This window comes from Dunckerocampus dactyliophorus, chromosome 9 (genome assembly GCF_027744805.1).
Source record: "Dunckerocampus dactyliophorus isolate RoL2022-P2 chromosome 9, RoL_Ddac_1.1, whole genome shotgun sequence".
NCBI classification, from domain to species: Eukaryota; Metazoa; Chordata; class Actinopteri; order Syngnathiformes; family Syngnathidae; genus Dunckerocampus; species Dunckerocampus dactyliophorus.
The window spans coordinates 29,104,471-29,117,065 of NC_072827.1; the positions used below are offsets into that span (position 1 = coordinate 29,104,471).

At 42.1% G+C, this 12,595-nt stretch overlaps 1 protein-coding gene across 2 annotated transcripts in view; it reads left to right on the forward strand.

The window, feature by feature from the left end:
• igsf3 (immunoglobulin superfamily, member 3) overlaps positions 1-12,595 on the forward strand; it is a 125,531-nt gene that overhangs the window by 21,206 nt on the left and 91,730 nt on the right. Inside the window, exon 2 of one of the 2 annotated variants that reach the window (XM_054786138.1) lies at positions 11,404-11,781. In XM_054786138.1, coding sequence (XP_054642113.1) covers positions 11,404-11,781 — 378 coding nt within the window. Of the gene's footprint in view, positions 1-11,400; positions 11,782-12,595 lie in introns of both variants that reach the window. The other variant, XM_054786137.1, reaches the window with a different exon arrangement.

Here is a 12,595-nt window from a genome sequence, read left to right on the forward strand (position 1 = left end):
GCCCAAGAGATCAACATCACTTCCAGTCGTCAGTAATGAAGTGCGCTGTTACGCTAACGTCGCCTTTTCCAAGTTGGGTGGAAAAATAGTTATCACTTGCTCGTTGGTTCTCTGGTCGGCAGCAACTTCAGCTGGCTGTTTTTCATCCTCGTTCGAACCACGTGCTATGTGGTTTCTCATATTTGTCGTGTTCCAAAACATATTTTTAAGCTTGTATGACAAAGCTTGCATACTGTCTGGCTCTTGTCCAGCTCATTTTTACCTTCAACTACATGAAAGCCAAAGTGCTTCCAGACGTTCGCTGTAAATCCAGCGGGTTCGGGTCGGAGTTTACGCTCAGCCATTCTGGTAGCGTCCTTGGTGCACCACCATAAACTCTGCGTGCGGCGCTTCCGCTTTCCGTCTTTTTGTTCCGACAGCATCGATTGTTGACATTTATGAATCGACTGATAATCATCAATGTCCACACCGCAGTGCTTCTAAGAATTGATTATTTCCTCCACCCCTATGTGTGACTTTCTTGTTTTGCCTGCAACACAAATATAATAGGTCTGGTTTCATGGATGACTAAGGAAATGAAAAAATAGTCACATTTGAGAGGCTGAAATCAGGATATTTACAGTACATCTTTAAATGAAATATATCATTGATTACCAAACTAGTTTAATTCATTGGATAATCGATTAATCATCGGTTAATCGTTGCAGATCTAGACTTTTTTTTCCAAGTATTAATTTTTCAATTATTGCTGAATTTCCTTTTTTATTACACAGCATGACCAACAACATTGTTTGGCTTTTGTAACAAACCTCTGTGAGTTAGGTCCCTAATCCAATAAAACATCCAATAAAAGATAAAATTGGAAAAAATGGGTGTGCAAAATACTTTTTGGGTTGTACAAATCATTTGATATGGTTATAGATCAATTTGTGGTGTCATTTTGAATATATTAGTTTTTTTTTGGAACAAACTCTTCAACGTAATAATTTAAACAACCAGCGATTAGAGCAGCACTTCCCGTGCAAGCTCCCCGCACCATGACACAGCAGTCCGGGCATAGTGACAGGGAACTACCGCTGTAGCTACGGAGCCGAATATCCGTCCAACGTGAAGCTAACTTCACCACAGTACACCGCCGACATGTCTGCATGGTGGTCTTGCATTTTCTTCTACTTGCGGGTGGCAGGAGTCGAGTGGCAACCAGCTTTGAGGCTCATTACCGCACCTACCGTGTTGGAGTGCGGCCCAGAGTTACGAACATTATATGGCAAACAGATCGGCCCGATGTCGTGGCTGAAGCCAATATTATCTGATCTTCAAAATACGGCGGATCGGCAGCCAATCCCGATCCTGAAGACCAGATGGGGACATCCCTAGTGATATTGTTTACATACGTTACTACACTGTCAATTATCGATGCTGGTTGGGTGAGAGGGTTTATGGGCTTATGAGTTCAAGGCAAAATACAAAAATATGTAAGCCATCATCAAGGTAAGGTCATGTTTCTATTCCACACCCCACCCAAAAAAGGATTTAAAAGAGGCTGCAGTTGCGAGTCTCACTGTCACGTCGGGATTGATCTTTCTATATATAGACACCAGCAGGCTAATTTTGTCAGGCCTGGATGACTGTCTTGTATACCTTTTTTTACAGAGGACATTTGGAGGTGCTTGCATTTATCAAAAAACATTCTGTTCTTTCACTTTGCAGGCGAGGCTGTCACAGTAAACTTGACCACCGCAATCCATAAAACGCCACTCTTTCAACTACTACTAAGAGGCTGAATGCTTTTAGAGCTCTGCAGGGGAAAAAGACGACCTGCTGAAAAATGTCGTGTTCTTCATCTTTTCTTTTGTGTCACACATATATGTTCTGCACATGAGGCGCTTGTAGATTCTTCTCGTTCTGTGTGGTTTCTCTAGTGTTCAGCATCCTGGAGGCGGCTGTCGCTTCTCTTTCTGGCTTCTCCTCTCTTTGCTTCACCTGACACCCTAACTTATTTTCCCTCTTACCTCGCTTTCTGGGAAGCTTCATAGGGTCTCAGATCGTTGGGATGAGTCTGAACCTCCCCCAAGAGGACGGGACATTGACTGCTTCCACATTTATAATTAATTCATACACGGCTGGTCGGAGTTTATTCTGCTGCCTGTCGCTGCCAATTTCTTTCCCCGAAAAGTTTGCAGTGCACAAGTTAATGGGTGTGAGAGGAACATTTGTTCGTTCACACAATAGGATGTGGGCAGGATTGCCGTTATTAGCTTCAGAAACATAATGACATCCTCATCATTCTGGTACTGTAGACTGTGCCAGTGTTATTTTTGGCGCAAAAGCTTGAACATCTGCTATCAGATTTCAGATGACTTTTTTGTTATTAATAATGAATGGCTAAAGAAGACACTTACTGCTAATTACTGGCAAGTTCTGATCTGAAGGATGATTTCACAGAATGTGGGATATGTGGTAGTTATGACCAATCTGACTCCAACGGAGCGTTCTTTGGACCGTTACCAGCCAAAGGTTTGGCAGAAAGTGTTTTTAGTAAGCACGAATGGAAACATGCAGTTTTGTGTATCTGTAGCTTTAATGTTAACGAGCTTTGTTTGACCACACCTGTCTCTGACATTGTTCACTTTATCTACTTTTCACATATACTGTCAAACCTCGCTTTCCGACCACTTCGGGTTTTTGTATGATTTGGTTTTTGACAAAGTTTACCAAAACTTTGCCTTGCTTTTTCGGCACCGCCTCGGTTGTCGTACAGTACTGTGCGTAACAAACTAGTCCGTTTCACCTGCACTGCGCTGTCATTCCGCTGAATCAAGTTCGATTCGATTCCTTCACAATGTCATGGAAAGCCACAACTTCAAAAGTAGCCGTTTGAGCGCCACTTCTCTCAAAAGTGGAGCAAACTGGTGAAGACAGATGATGGATTTTTCTCACATTTGGTGGCTCTAGGGCAGGCGTTGCCAGCCTGTTGATCGTGATCGCAATGTTTGGGACTTGCCCGGTCGATCGCTGTTCTAAATGTCCTAAATATACGTTTATAGTTAGTACAGGCACTGTTTGCAGCGGACAGCCAAGGGTCCTTCTTAGGACGATTGGCACATTGGAGCCATTCCGGCAATGCGCGTATGCTGTATGTTTGACTGTCTTTACCGGTCATAAAAGTTACCAGACAATACATTACATCAATGTCAAATCGGCTGGGTGGATGAGGACAACCAGTGAATTTGCTTAAATCACATGCATTCCTGGCGCTTCGCTACAATTTCGAAAAAATGAGGAAAATAAATGCATCATCACATCAGGGGAGTAGAGCTTGCCTAGGTTCACGGCCGAGACGAGGGATTTTTAGCTCAAAGGTTGGTGACCACTGCTCTAGGGGACACATAACATCATTTAAAAAGTCACTTTTGCATAATAGGGGAACTTTAAGATATGTATCGCTAAATATTCAAATAAATACAAACTTTTTACTTTACACTTGTCCAGTCTTATTTAAAAGACCTGTTATGACATCATCTACCTAGAGAAGCACCCTTTGAAACCACTCAATTGGGACACACTATAACAATATTTAAATAAAGATTAAAAACATTTAAATAAAACCATATTTTAGGATGAGGTGGACAAATTATAGCTTGATTTGTCTAATTTTGCAAATTACGCCTTTTCATATTACCATAGCACTTTTTCCAAATTACAAAAACATGAAAAAGTTGCTCAGGGTGTTCAAACAGGTGCCAAGTCAGCGTTTGATCAAACTCATCAATAAGCTGTTGTTTTAAGGCTAAATGTTTATGCTGTCATTTTGGCGTTATTTATTGATTTTGAAGAACCTGACACTTCAAAACCCACTTAAAAACTGCTTCAATTGGCATTGTGTGTGCATTGAGTTTGACGAGAATTGAAAGTGTCTGTGCAATTACTCCATTGCACGCACGAGGAATCTCTCCGCATTGTACCCCTCGTTCACTCACCATGTGCGTGTCGGCTCTGAAATAACGAGTCAAAAGCAGCCGAGTCAGACCGTGACAGTGCAGCCTTTTTTTCTTTTTTTGTCTACTGGAGACGATGGTTTCTCCTGTCAAAAATAAGTGACACAGAGGAGAAAGTCACTGTTAATCATCAAAACGCAAATTAGCGCAAGGGGAAATGCAGCTTGAGGTGCCAGGTGGTGGCATAATCTTCATTTGTGCACTTGTCTTATGGCAGTGGAGGTCCGAAATTGCACATTAGCGCATCTGCTCTTGTGCTCTAGGTGCCCTCTATATCACTTACACCCCGCAGTGCTTTTATTATACACCTTCCTAGGTGTGTAATTATCATGTGTCATCGAAGAGTGATGATGAGTGCAGGCACGAGCTCTGGTAGCCTCACTCCTGTTTCCTCTGAGAATAAGACAGTGGCCACAAATGATTGGATTAGTGTGCCCCCCTCACTTCCTCTTAGCATAATCCTCTTTTTTTTTTTTTTGCAGCATCCCGTGTGCGGATGTGTGTGTGTCTCTGTCTCTTTCTGTCCGTGAACATCCGGCACGGGACGCAGGTTGGTTGCGCACTACAGTAGTGTGGGATGCAGCGATGATACATTTGCAAGAGTGAGGGCTGGAGGAGTTTAGGCTGCGTTCACATTTGTAGCTCGGTACTCTGGGAGATGGCCTTGTGTGTGTGTGTGTGTGTGTGTGTGTGTGTGTGTGTGTGTATGTGTTTGACAACGGCGGTCTTTTAATTTTAGAAGCTTTTGGTGAAATCTCAGCTGGTAATAGCAGAATATAAAAATAACTTATGTATTCGACCTAGCACATCGCATTTTGGTTTGGAGTATTTGCATTATCCGTCCATCCATTTTCTATGCCGCTTCTCCTCATTAGGGTCGCGGAGGTATGCTGGAGCCTATCCCAGCTGACTTTGGGCGACAGGTGGGGTACACCCTGGACTGGTCGCCAGCCAATCGCAGGGCACATATAGACAAACAACCATTCACACTCACATTCATACCTATGGACAAGTTAGAGTCACCAATTAACCTAACATGCATGTTTTTGGAATGTGGGAGGAAACCGGAGTCCCCGGAGAAATGCCCAAGCCAGAATCGAACCCAGATCTTCCCGATCTCCAGACTGTGACTGTGCGGCTAACATGCTAACCACTAAACCACCGTGCGGCCGCATTTGCATCATGGTACATAATATTTAACAAAAACAGCCTAATGAAGTCCTTACTTTTTGTATATGATCTTTGCTTTGCAGCCTTTGGTTCCATGACAAAACTACTAGTGTGAAGCAAAACACACGAAAGCGCACACCAAATTGATGTACGTAACTCCGGTCTTGCGTCACCATGTCAGCTAACACTCCAGATACCTGTTCCAAGTGTTTGAGCGGAAAAGGCACAGTACTTTACTGCATGTGGGAATAAACAAATAAACAAATTGGAGTATTCTGGAAAGATGTCTTTAAGTGTCCATCAAGACGCTAAAGGAGCTACTGCACTCTGTTGGATGAATATGGACGCTCCCACATTGGGACTATGGAGGACAGAACTGTATTGGCCTTTCAACATAGGAACAACATACTGTATATAGGGCCCTGTCATTTACGCGTTAACGGAATCGTGGACGGCATCGCAGAATTGTCCAAATAAAACTGAATCTATTGTTAAACGCGTAATCTCACGGAAGTTGACATATTGTGAATGAAACGCTGTCATCGTGAGGAGGAGTGTAACTAGACGTTGTGACTAGATGGCGCTGAATGGAAGGTAGCGGTGTTAGCTGAGTTGATAGCCTGCTAGTGCGGCTGTATTGCGTGTTTACACAGTGTTGTTTTATCCCTTGTTAATGCGAACAAGCGTTTTACGATGCCCGTTCTGAGTGAAATAAGGATGAGAGGCATGTTTATTCTTTCTCCCAGCACCTCTTAACCGTCAACAAACACACTTCCGGCCTTCAAAATAAGAGCACTGTTTACCATATACTGACTTAATTGCGTCAACACAATAAGGGTGTCATAAAAAACATCTTACATTAATAATGCAATCGGAATTGCATTGTTGACTACGTCTGCCTTCACCACAAGCATTACAGTTTGTTGAGGATTTGGACACATTGCTACATGTGTGCAGAGGCTGACATCCCATTCGAATAATTAGCCTAACTAAATGGGCCAATGATGTATTGCATCAATACATGGAAGGATTTTTGCATTTAATTAACGGACATTTTATTTACTGTCACAAAAGTACACACTCCATGCTGGCAAAATACGTGTAAAAGGTAAAACACGGAATTTAAAAAAAATAAAACTGAAAAAAATGAATTTGGGAAAAAATCCAGCAGATTTCATAGGGTCCAGTTGTATATTGATCAGGGTAAAGACAAGGACTTTAACCCAGCATGTGAGTGTTTGTAGTTGTTATAAAAAAGAGGAAAAAAATGTTGACAAATATTTTTGGGGGAAAAAAAGTGCACATCGAGTATCCTTTTTCAAGTTTTTGGTTCGGACCAGAGTACCAAACAGGAAATGTGAACACAGCCTGAAACAGTCTTGGCCCGCTTGTCTGGTGCACACCAGGGTTCGGATGACTGCGTTTCCACTTGACCAAAACAAACCAGAGCTCCTTTTGACAGAGCCAAACAAGTGTCAACGCACTGTTGATAATAGACAAGTGCCAGGCTTTATTGAGCAAAATGGGGACCCCCCCGGGATTAATGTGAGTGAGTGCGTTGGATTATTGTGGGTGTGAGGTAGAGGAATGGAGTTGAAGGTCTGCAGGGTTTGGTATGTCATTGTCAGCCTCTCTAAACAGCCCACAGAGCGACAGGCACTTTGAAGTCTGGTAGAGCTGTTTAAATCCTGCCTGAAAAGACGCACACAAGCACAGAGAGGAGTAAGAGAAGGCTCGGAGGAAGATGATGGCGGAAGAAGGTTACAATGTAATCAGAAGTGCAACTTTGCCTCAGCAGCTGCCGGGCGGTGTGAGTCCTTTGCTGTTCTTGGTTTTTTTTTGTGGGCTGTATGAGTAATACAGTATGTATCCAGCAGTTTGGAGATGAGTCGCTGTAACATGAGAAGCGGTGATGCAGCAGCGGTGCAGCCCTGAGACGAAGCGGGCGCTGCCAGATTAGCGCTCTGACTTCACAGCGAAGTAAAACGGGAATCGGGCCTGAGTCAGAATTAGAAAGCGGATCCTTTTACCAAATGTATCCCGTAGCACGCCCTATGCTGTATTTATATTTGCATTTCCTCAGAGGCATGCTGAACCCCGAGACATACCCTGCAAGTCTGATCATACACTCTCAGGAGAAAGTATTTTGCCTAATGAAGGCCTCAATTAACATTTAATTGGGGTTCTAAAGGCACCAGGTTCTTGCATCCGTGGCTTTTTCCATTGGTGCCATATGTGACTACTACAGTACAAGCTCCCAAAGTGTGATTTTGTATCTTTATTTGTACGGTGGATTGTCACGAGGTGGGTACCTTCAACTGTACTGCTTTTATGGTGGTAGTATCTTACCGGGTACAGGCCTCAAAGGACCCAAAAGCACATTCTGAAGGCATTGGGCCCACGCATGGTCCTCACACCCGTACCAAGGATCACGTGGTGCAGTGGCTGATTTCGTGTTTCCACATTGTAGCAATTTTGCTTCAGAACAACACTTTGTGTGCTTTCCTCTTGATATTGCCACTCGTAATCAAGATTTCCTTGTCTTATAAGAAGGTCAACCAAACAAAGCCTCTTAAATCTTTTTTTCCCAGGCAATGATTGCCTTGTTGAATTCATTTTAAGCAATCATAATGCTCTCTTGCAACCTTGACACTTGCAACTTGGGAACTTATTTTATTTCTTTTTATTCCTGCAAACATTATAGTTACCTTGGAGTCCAATAATCAATGTAGATTCTACCTTGAAGGACCACAATGGATTCCTACGTTACCTGCATTTTTGACAGTGTATTTCTTATTCTACTTCGGCTTCTCTATTTATCTTGGTTCTGGTAATGGTGTCATCTGTTTCAATATGCTTAACAAGTTACATTAACGAACGCCACATGATTACACAATTGCACAATTGATGTTTAACATTACATAGGTAGCTTATGCAACTAGAAGAGGCTCTTGCAGGAGAAAGTGCCTGGGAATGTTGAAATGTTGAAATGCTGAACTGAAATGTAGAATGCATGTTGAAATACCCTAGAAATGTGTTAAAATATCGATCACCAACTGCGGATGGAACCATCAACCATCAGGGTGGGAGACAGCCACTCTACCACCTGAGCCAAGCCACCGTGGACAGAATAAAAAAAAATGTTACATGTAATGTTAAATGTAAAATGAATGTCCACCAATAGGGGGTGACATTGAGATTGCCCTTTCATTTTCAATGAGAAAAATGTCATAGAAAATATTGAATGAAGGAAAATGTGGAAATTAGGGATGCTCCGATCAGAGTTTTATGCTGCCGATACCGATATCTATCACATAGATCAAGTGTAATTTTTGTTTATTTACTATTGGCTATATTAGGGGTCACCAACATTTTTTCTTGTGAGAGATACTTTTACAAAAGGAAATGGCCAAGAGCTACTAAGTTTTCCAACATTTATTTTCATAGCTTATTTCAACCCAAACGAACCGAATATGCTTGTTTTACCAGAACATGAACAGAATGCTGGTATCCACAACTCACACTTTGCATTTCAGAATGCATTTCTTTCTAGTGTTCTCACATTATTAACTGAAAGCGAACGCTTCTCAGCATTTACACAGTGATGAAAGAAAGAACTCAAAAAAGAATGAAACGAAAAGAAGTGTTCAACATAAAAAAGAAAACTCTGCAACTAACATATAAGATATAGATTTAAAAAAATAATTACACATGGACAATTGTTATGAATAAAAAATGAAAGATAAATTAATAAGTAACTAAATGCAGAAGTAAAAAAAAAACAGTAACTAAATGCAGGAGTAAAACAAACGTATAAGGTTTGAATAAATGCAGGATATGTCATGATTGCTAACTTATTAAATAATGATAAATGAATGATTTTGTTGACATTGACATACATGCATCTGCTGTTGAAATGTATAACAATAATTTATTGTCAGATGTAATTTTGTATTATTTCTTCCTGACAATCCTAGGGAATGGGTGAGTAAAGAAAATCCCGACACTGTGTTATGAATGGTGGTCATTATATCTGCCTGGAGAGATATAATATATTTTCCAGCAGGACTGCAGTGTGTAGGAATAAGCAGTGCTAATAATGAGCACTAAATAATTACAAAGCATTTAGCTTATTATCTAAAGCCTTTTATATCATGCCCCCCACAACCCCCACCCCCTCCTTGTATTCCCCGGAGTTTTATCAGTGAACACACCAGGTTGAGTGGGAGTTTTAGCCCTCTTACCGATCTTGAAAGCGATTTCCAGCATCAACGTGTTATTTTAAGATACTGCTTCAATAGAGCAGACGTGCAGATAATTGTATCCTTTGGCCAAATGATGCTATTTTTCCTGTCAGAATGAATATAATAATATTCACTTTCCAAAACTCATACATTTAAGTGCTGCGTCAGATTTTATAACCTGGTAAGTCCAGCAGGGGGTCATTTTCACAAAAAAAAAAAGATATAGGTTATGCTTACTTTTTCAATTTGGGTCACTGTTGTAGCTCCTATTTAAATCCCATTGAAAGACTCTAAAGGAAATACAAGATTTGAGGGGATTTCAGTAGCACATGAGTGGAATGCAATTGACAGAAGACTTGAAGCTGAAGGAAATAAGATGCATGAGGCACTCACACACACACACACACACACACACACACACACACACACACACACACGTGCAGTATCTCACAAACGTACACACACCGCTCACATTTCAGCAACTATTTTAATTGCAGTATATCTTCTCAATAGAAATGAAACGCGCAAATATTTGAGAGTAGTCTGTGTACAGCTTGTATAGCAGTATAGATTTATTGTCTCCTGAAAATCAGTCAACACGTGGCCATAATCTTGTAACACAATTGAGTACAGCGAGTCCTTCCTTTTGTGTGAGGATGCCCCATCGGTGCCCAATTGGGTTCATACAGTATGTGGCCACTCCATCAACTTCATCTTCAGTTCCCTCAGCAAGGCACTTGCTTAGTCTGATCTTGGAGGTGTGTTTGGACTCGCTGTCATGTTGGTGAACGGCCATGCTGCCCGGTTTCTGCTTTAGAATGTCGCAGTACACGTTGGAATTCATGTTTCCCCTCAATGAACCGCAGCTCCCCCAGTGTCGGCAACACTCAAGCATATTGGCCTGTGTTGCCAGCTGTTTTGACATTAATAGCTTTGGGTTGCCGTATTCTGTGGATAGTAAATCTATACTGCTATACAAGCTGCACACTGTCTACTCTAAAGTATATCTATGTTTCATTTCTATAGTATTGTCCCTGATGCTACAGTATAATAAAAATGCTTGCTAAAGTGTTCTAAATGCTCTTATTAAAGTGTGTACACTCATTCATACAACTGGACTTACACTAATGACTTAGAATGAACAAGAGGTTACTATGCAAGAAGGAGAGGATGTGGAAGATAAAAAGCTGTCTGGTGAATTATTAATGCTCAAGCATTGTGACCACTGCCTCATAAAGACAGACACACACACACACACACACACACACACACACACACACACAGCTGCACACCCCAGTTGTTTGTGCAGACAGGAAATAGCATACTTGTCGCTCTGTCTGGATTTCGGGCATGTGTAACTGCTCTGTTGTGTCCGTTCCCAAAAGAGGGCAGGGTGTGTGTGTGTGTGTGTGTGTTTCCACGTTGGCTGAATAGTGAATGTTGTGCGAGTCTATTGGGTGCACATGAGGCAACATTCGCACGCTGCCTGCCAGCAAACACTGCAACAATGTAGCAAACCCTGCTTTCATGTATGCAATATTCAGCATTCAGTTTGCTATAATAACGTGTGCAATTTGTTGCCATCCATTTGTGATTAAATGAAAACTTGACTTATTTATTCACGCCAGAGCGTAACGTGTGTGTGTGTAGAGGTAATTTGAGATTTTATTGGTTAAAAAACAGACATGTTTATCACCATAGTGTTTATTTATTACCCCCCTTTCGCAGCTTACACGCATGCATCCGTTAAAGCTTGTGAGCGGGATTGGATGGCAGCTGTTAAAAAAGCCAAAGTGAATAATTCAAGTGTTAAGCTGTGCTGAGAAGCAGTGTGTACGTGCACACCTCAGCCTCACTCCAGAGAATGTGTACCTGCAGATGTTACTTTTATTTCCTGCGAGAGGTGTGGTGCGCAAACACGACCGGTGCTAAATATTTTAGCCTGCAGTTTTGTAACCCATGTTCTCCATCTCCATGTCTTTCTCTAGCAGGTGCCGCCGTGGCCCAGAGAGTGGTGACGGTGCAGAGCGGGCCGCTCGTCCGGACGGAGGGTTCCCACGTGACCATCTGGTGCAACGTGACGGGCTACAAGGAAGGGGTGGAGCAGGACTTTGAGTGGTCCATGTACCTGGCGTCGGCGCCGGACCGGGAGATCCGCATCATTAGCACGGCCCAGCCCAACTATGCCTACGCCGTTTACAGCCAGAGAGTGAACAGCAAAGACATCTATGTGGAGAGGCTGAGTCGTGACTCGGCCCTGCTGCACATCACCAAAGTGCAGGCCAAGGACCAGGGCCTGTTTGAGTGTTACACGCCCAACACGGACGGTCGCTACCTGGGCTCTTACAGTGCACGCACCAATCTCACTGGTAAGTTTCAAAGGCAACAAATGCTCCTCTTACCACATACAGTATGCTCACATATTTCCAGCTGGACGTGTACTTACTGTAACGTAAATGTAAAGGTACTTTATTCACATGACTACATATTGGTTTGTGGAAGCTCTTTTCTCTTCTACCGCTACAAACAAAAGGGTGAACATTTGTCAAAACACGCACCCCTATTGTTTTGATATTATTTTTCTGACAAACATACCACAGGGCAGTGCTGCTTAAACCCTCACTCAGTCAGATTGACTTGACATTTGTCACACAGCTCGATGCCCGCTACAAAACACACACACACACTATAACTTTTGGGTGTTTTGCCGAATCACCATTAAATTTGGTACACCTTTGAGGGACTGACAAAAACATCTCTGTCAAATTTGAGCATGATTGGTTGAAAAACATGGCCTCCATCAAGCAAAATGTCATTTAAAAAAATACATTTGTAATAATTAATTGTTCAAAGTCATTGACCATTTGTGTAATGATTATAAATATATGTTCGGATGTCTTCTAAAACAGTGGTCCACAACCTTTTTGGACCCACGGACCGGCTCTCGTTTCCACAAACCTCTGGCGGCGGGTGGGGTTTCTCACATACACTTTCGGAGAGATTATAATATCCGTGTTCGATGTGTGTGATAACAGGTTTGCATGAATTAACTTGAGGTTGTGGACCGGACAAACTTACACATTAGCACTCAATAAAGTCATCAAACCTTACCTTCACGCATTCTAACATCATATCAGCGTTTGGGACCAAATATGATATATATAGTATAGTAGTCTATCTGTG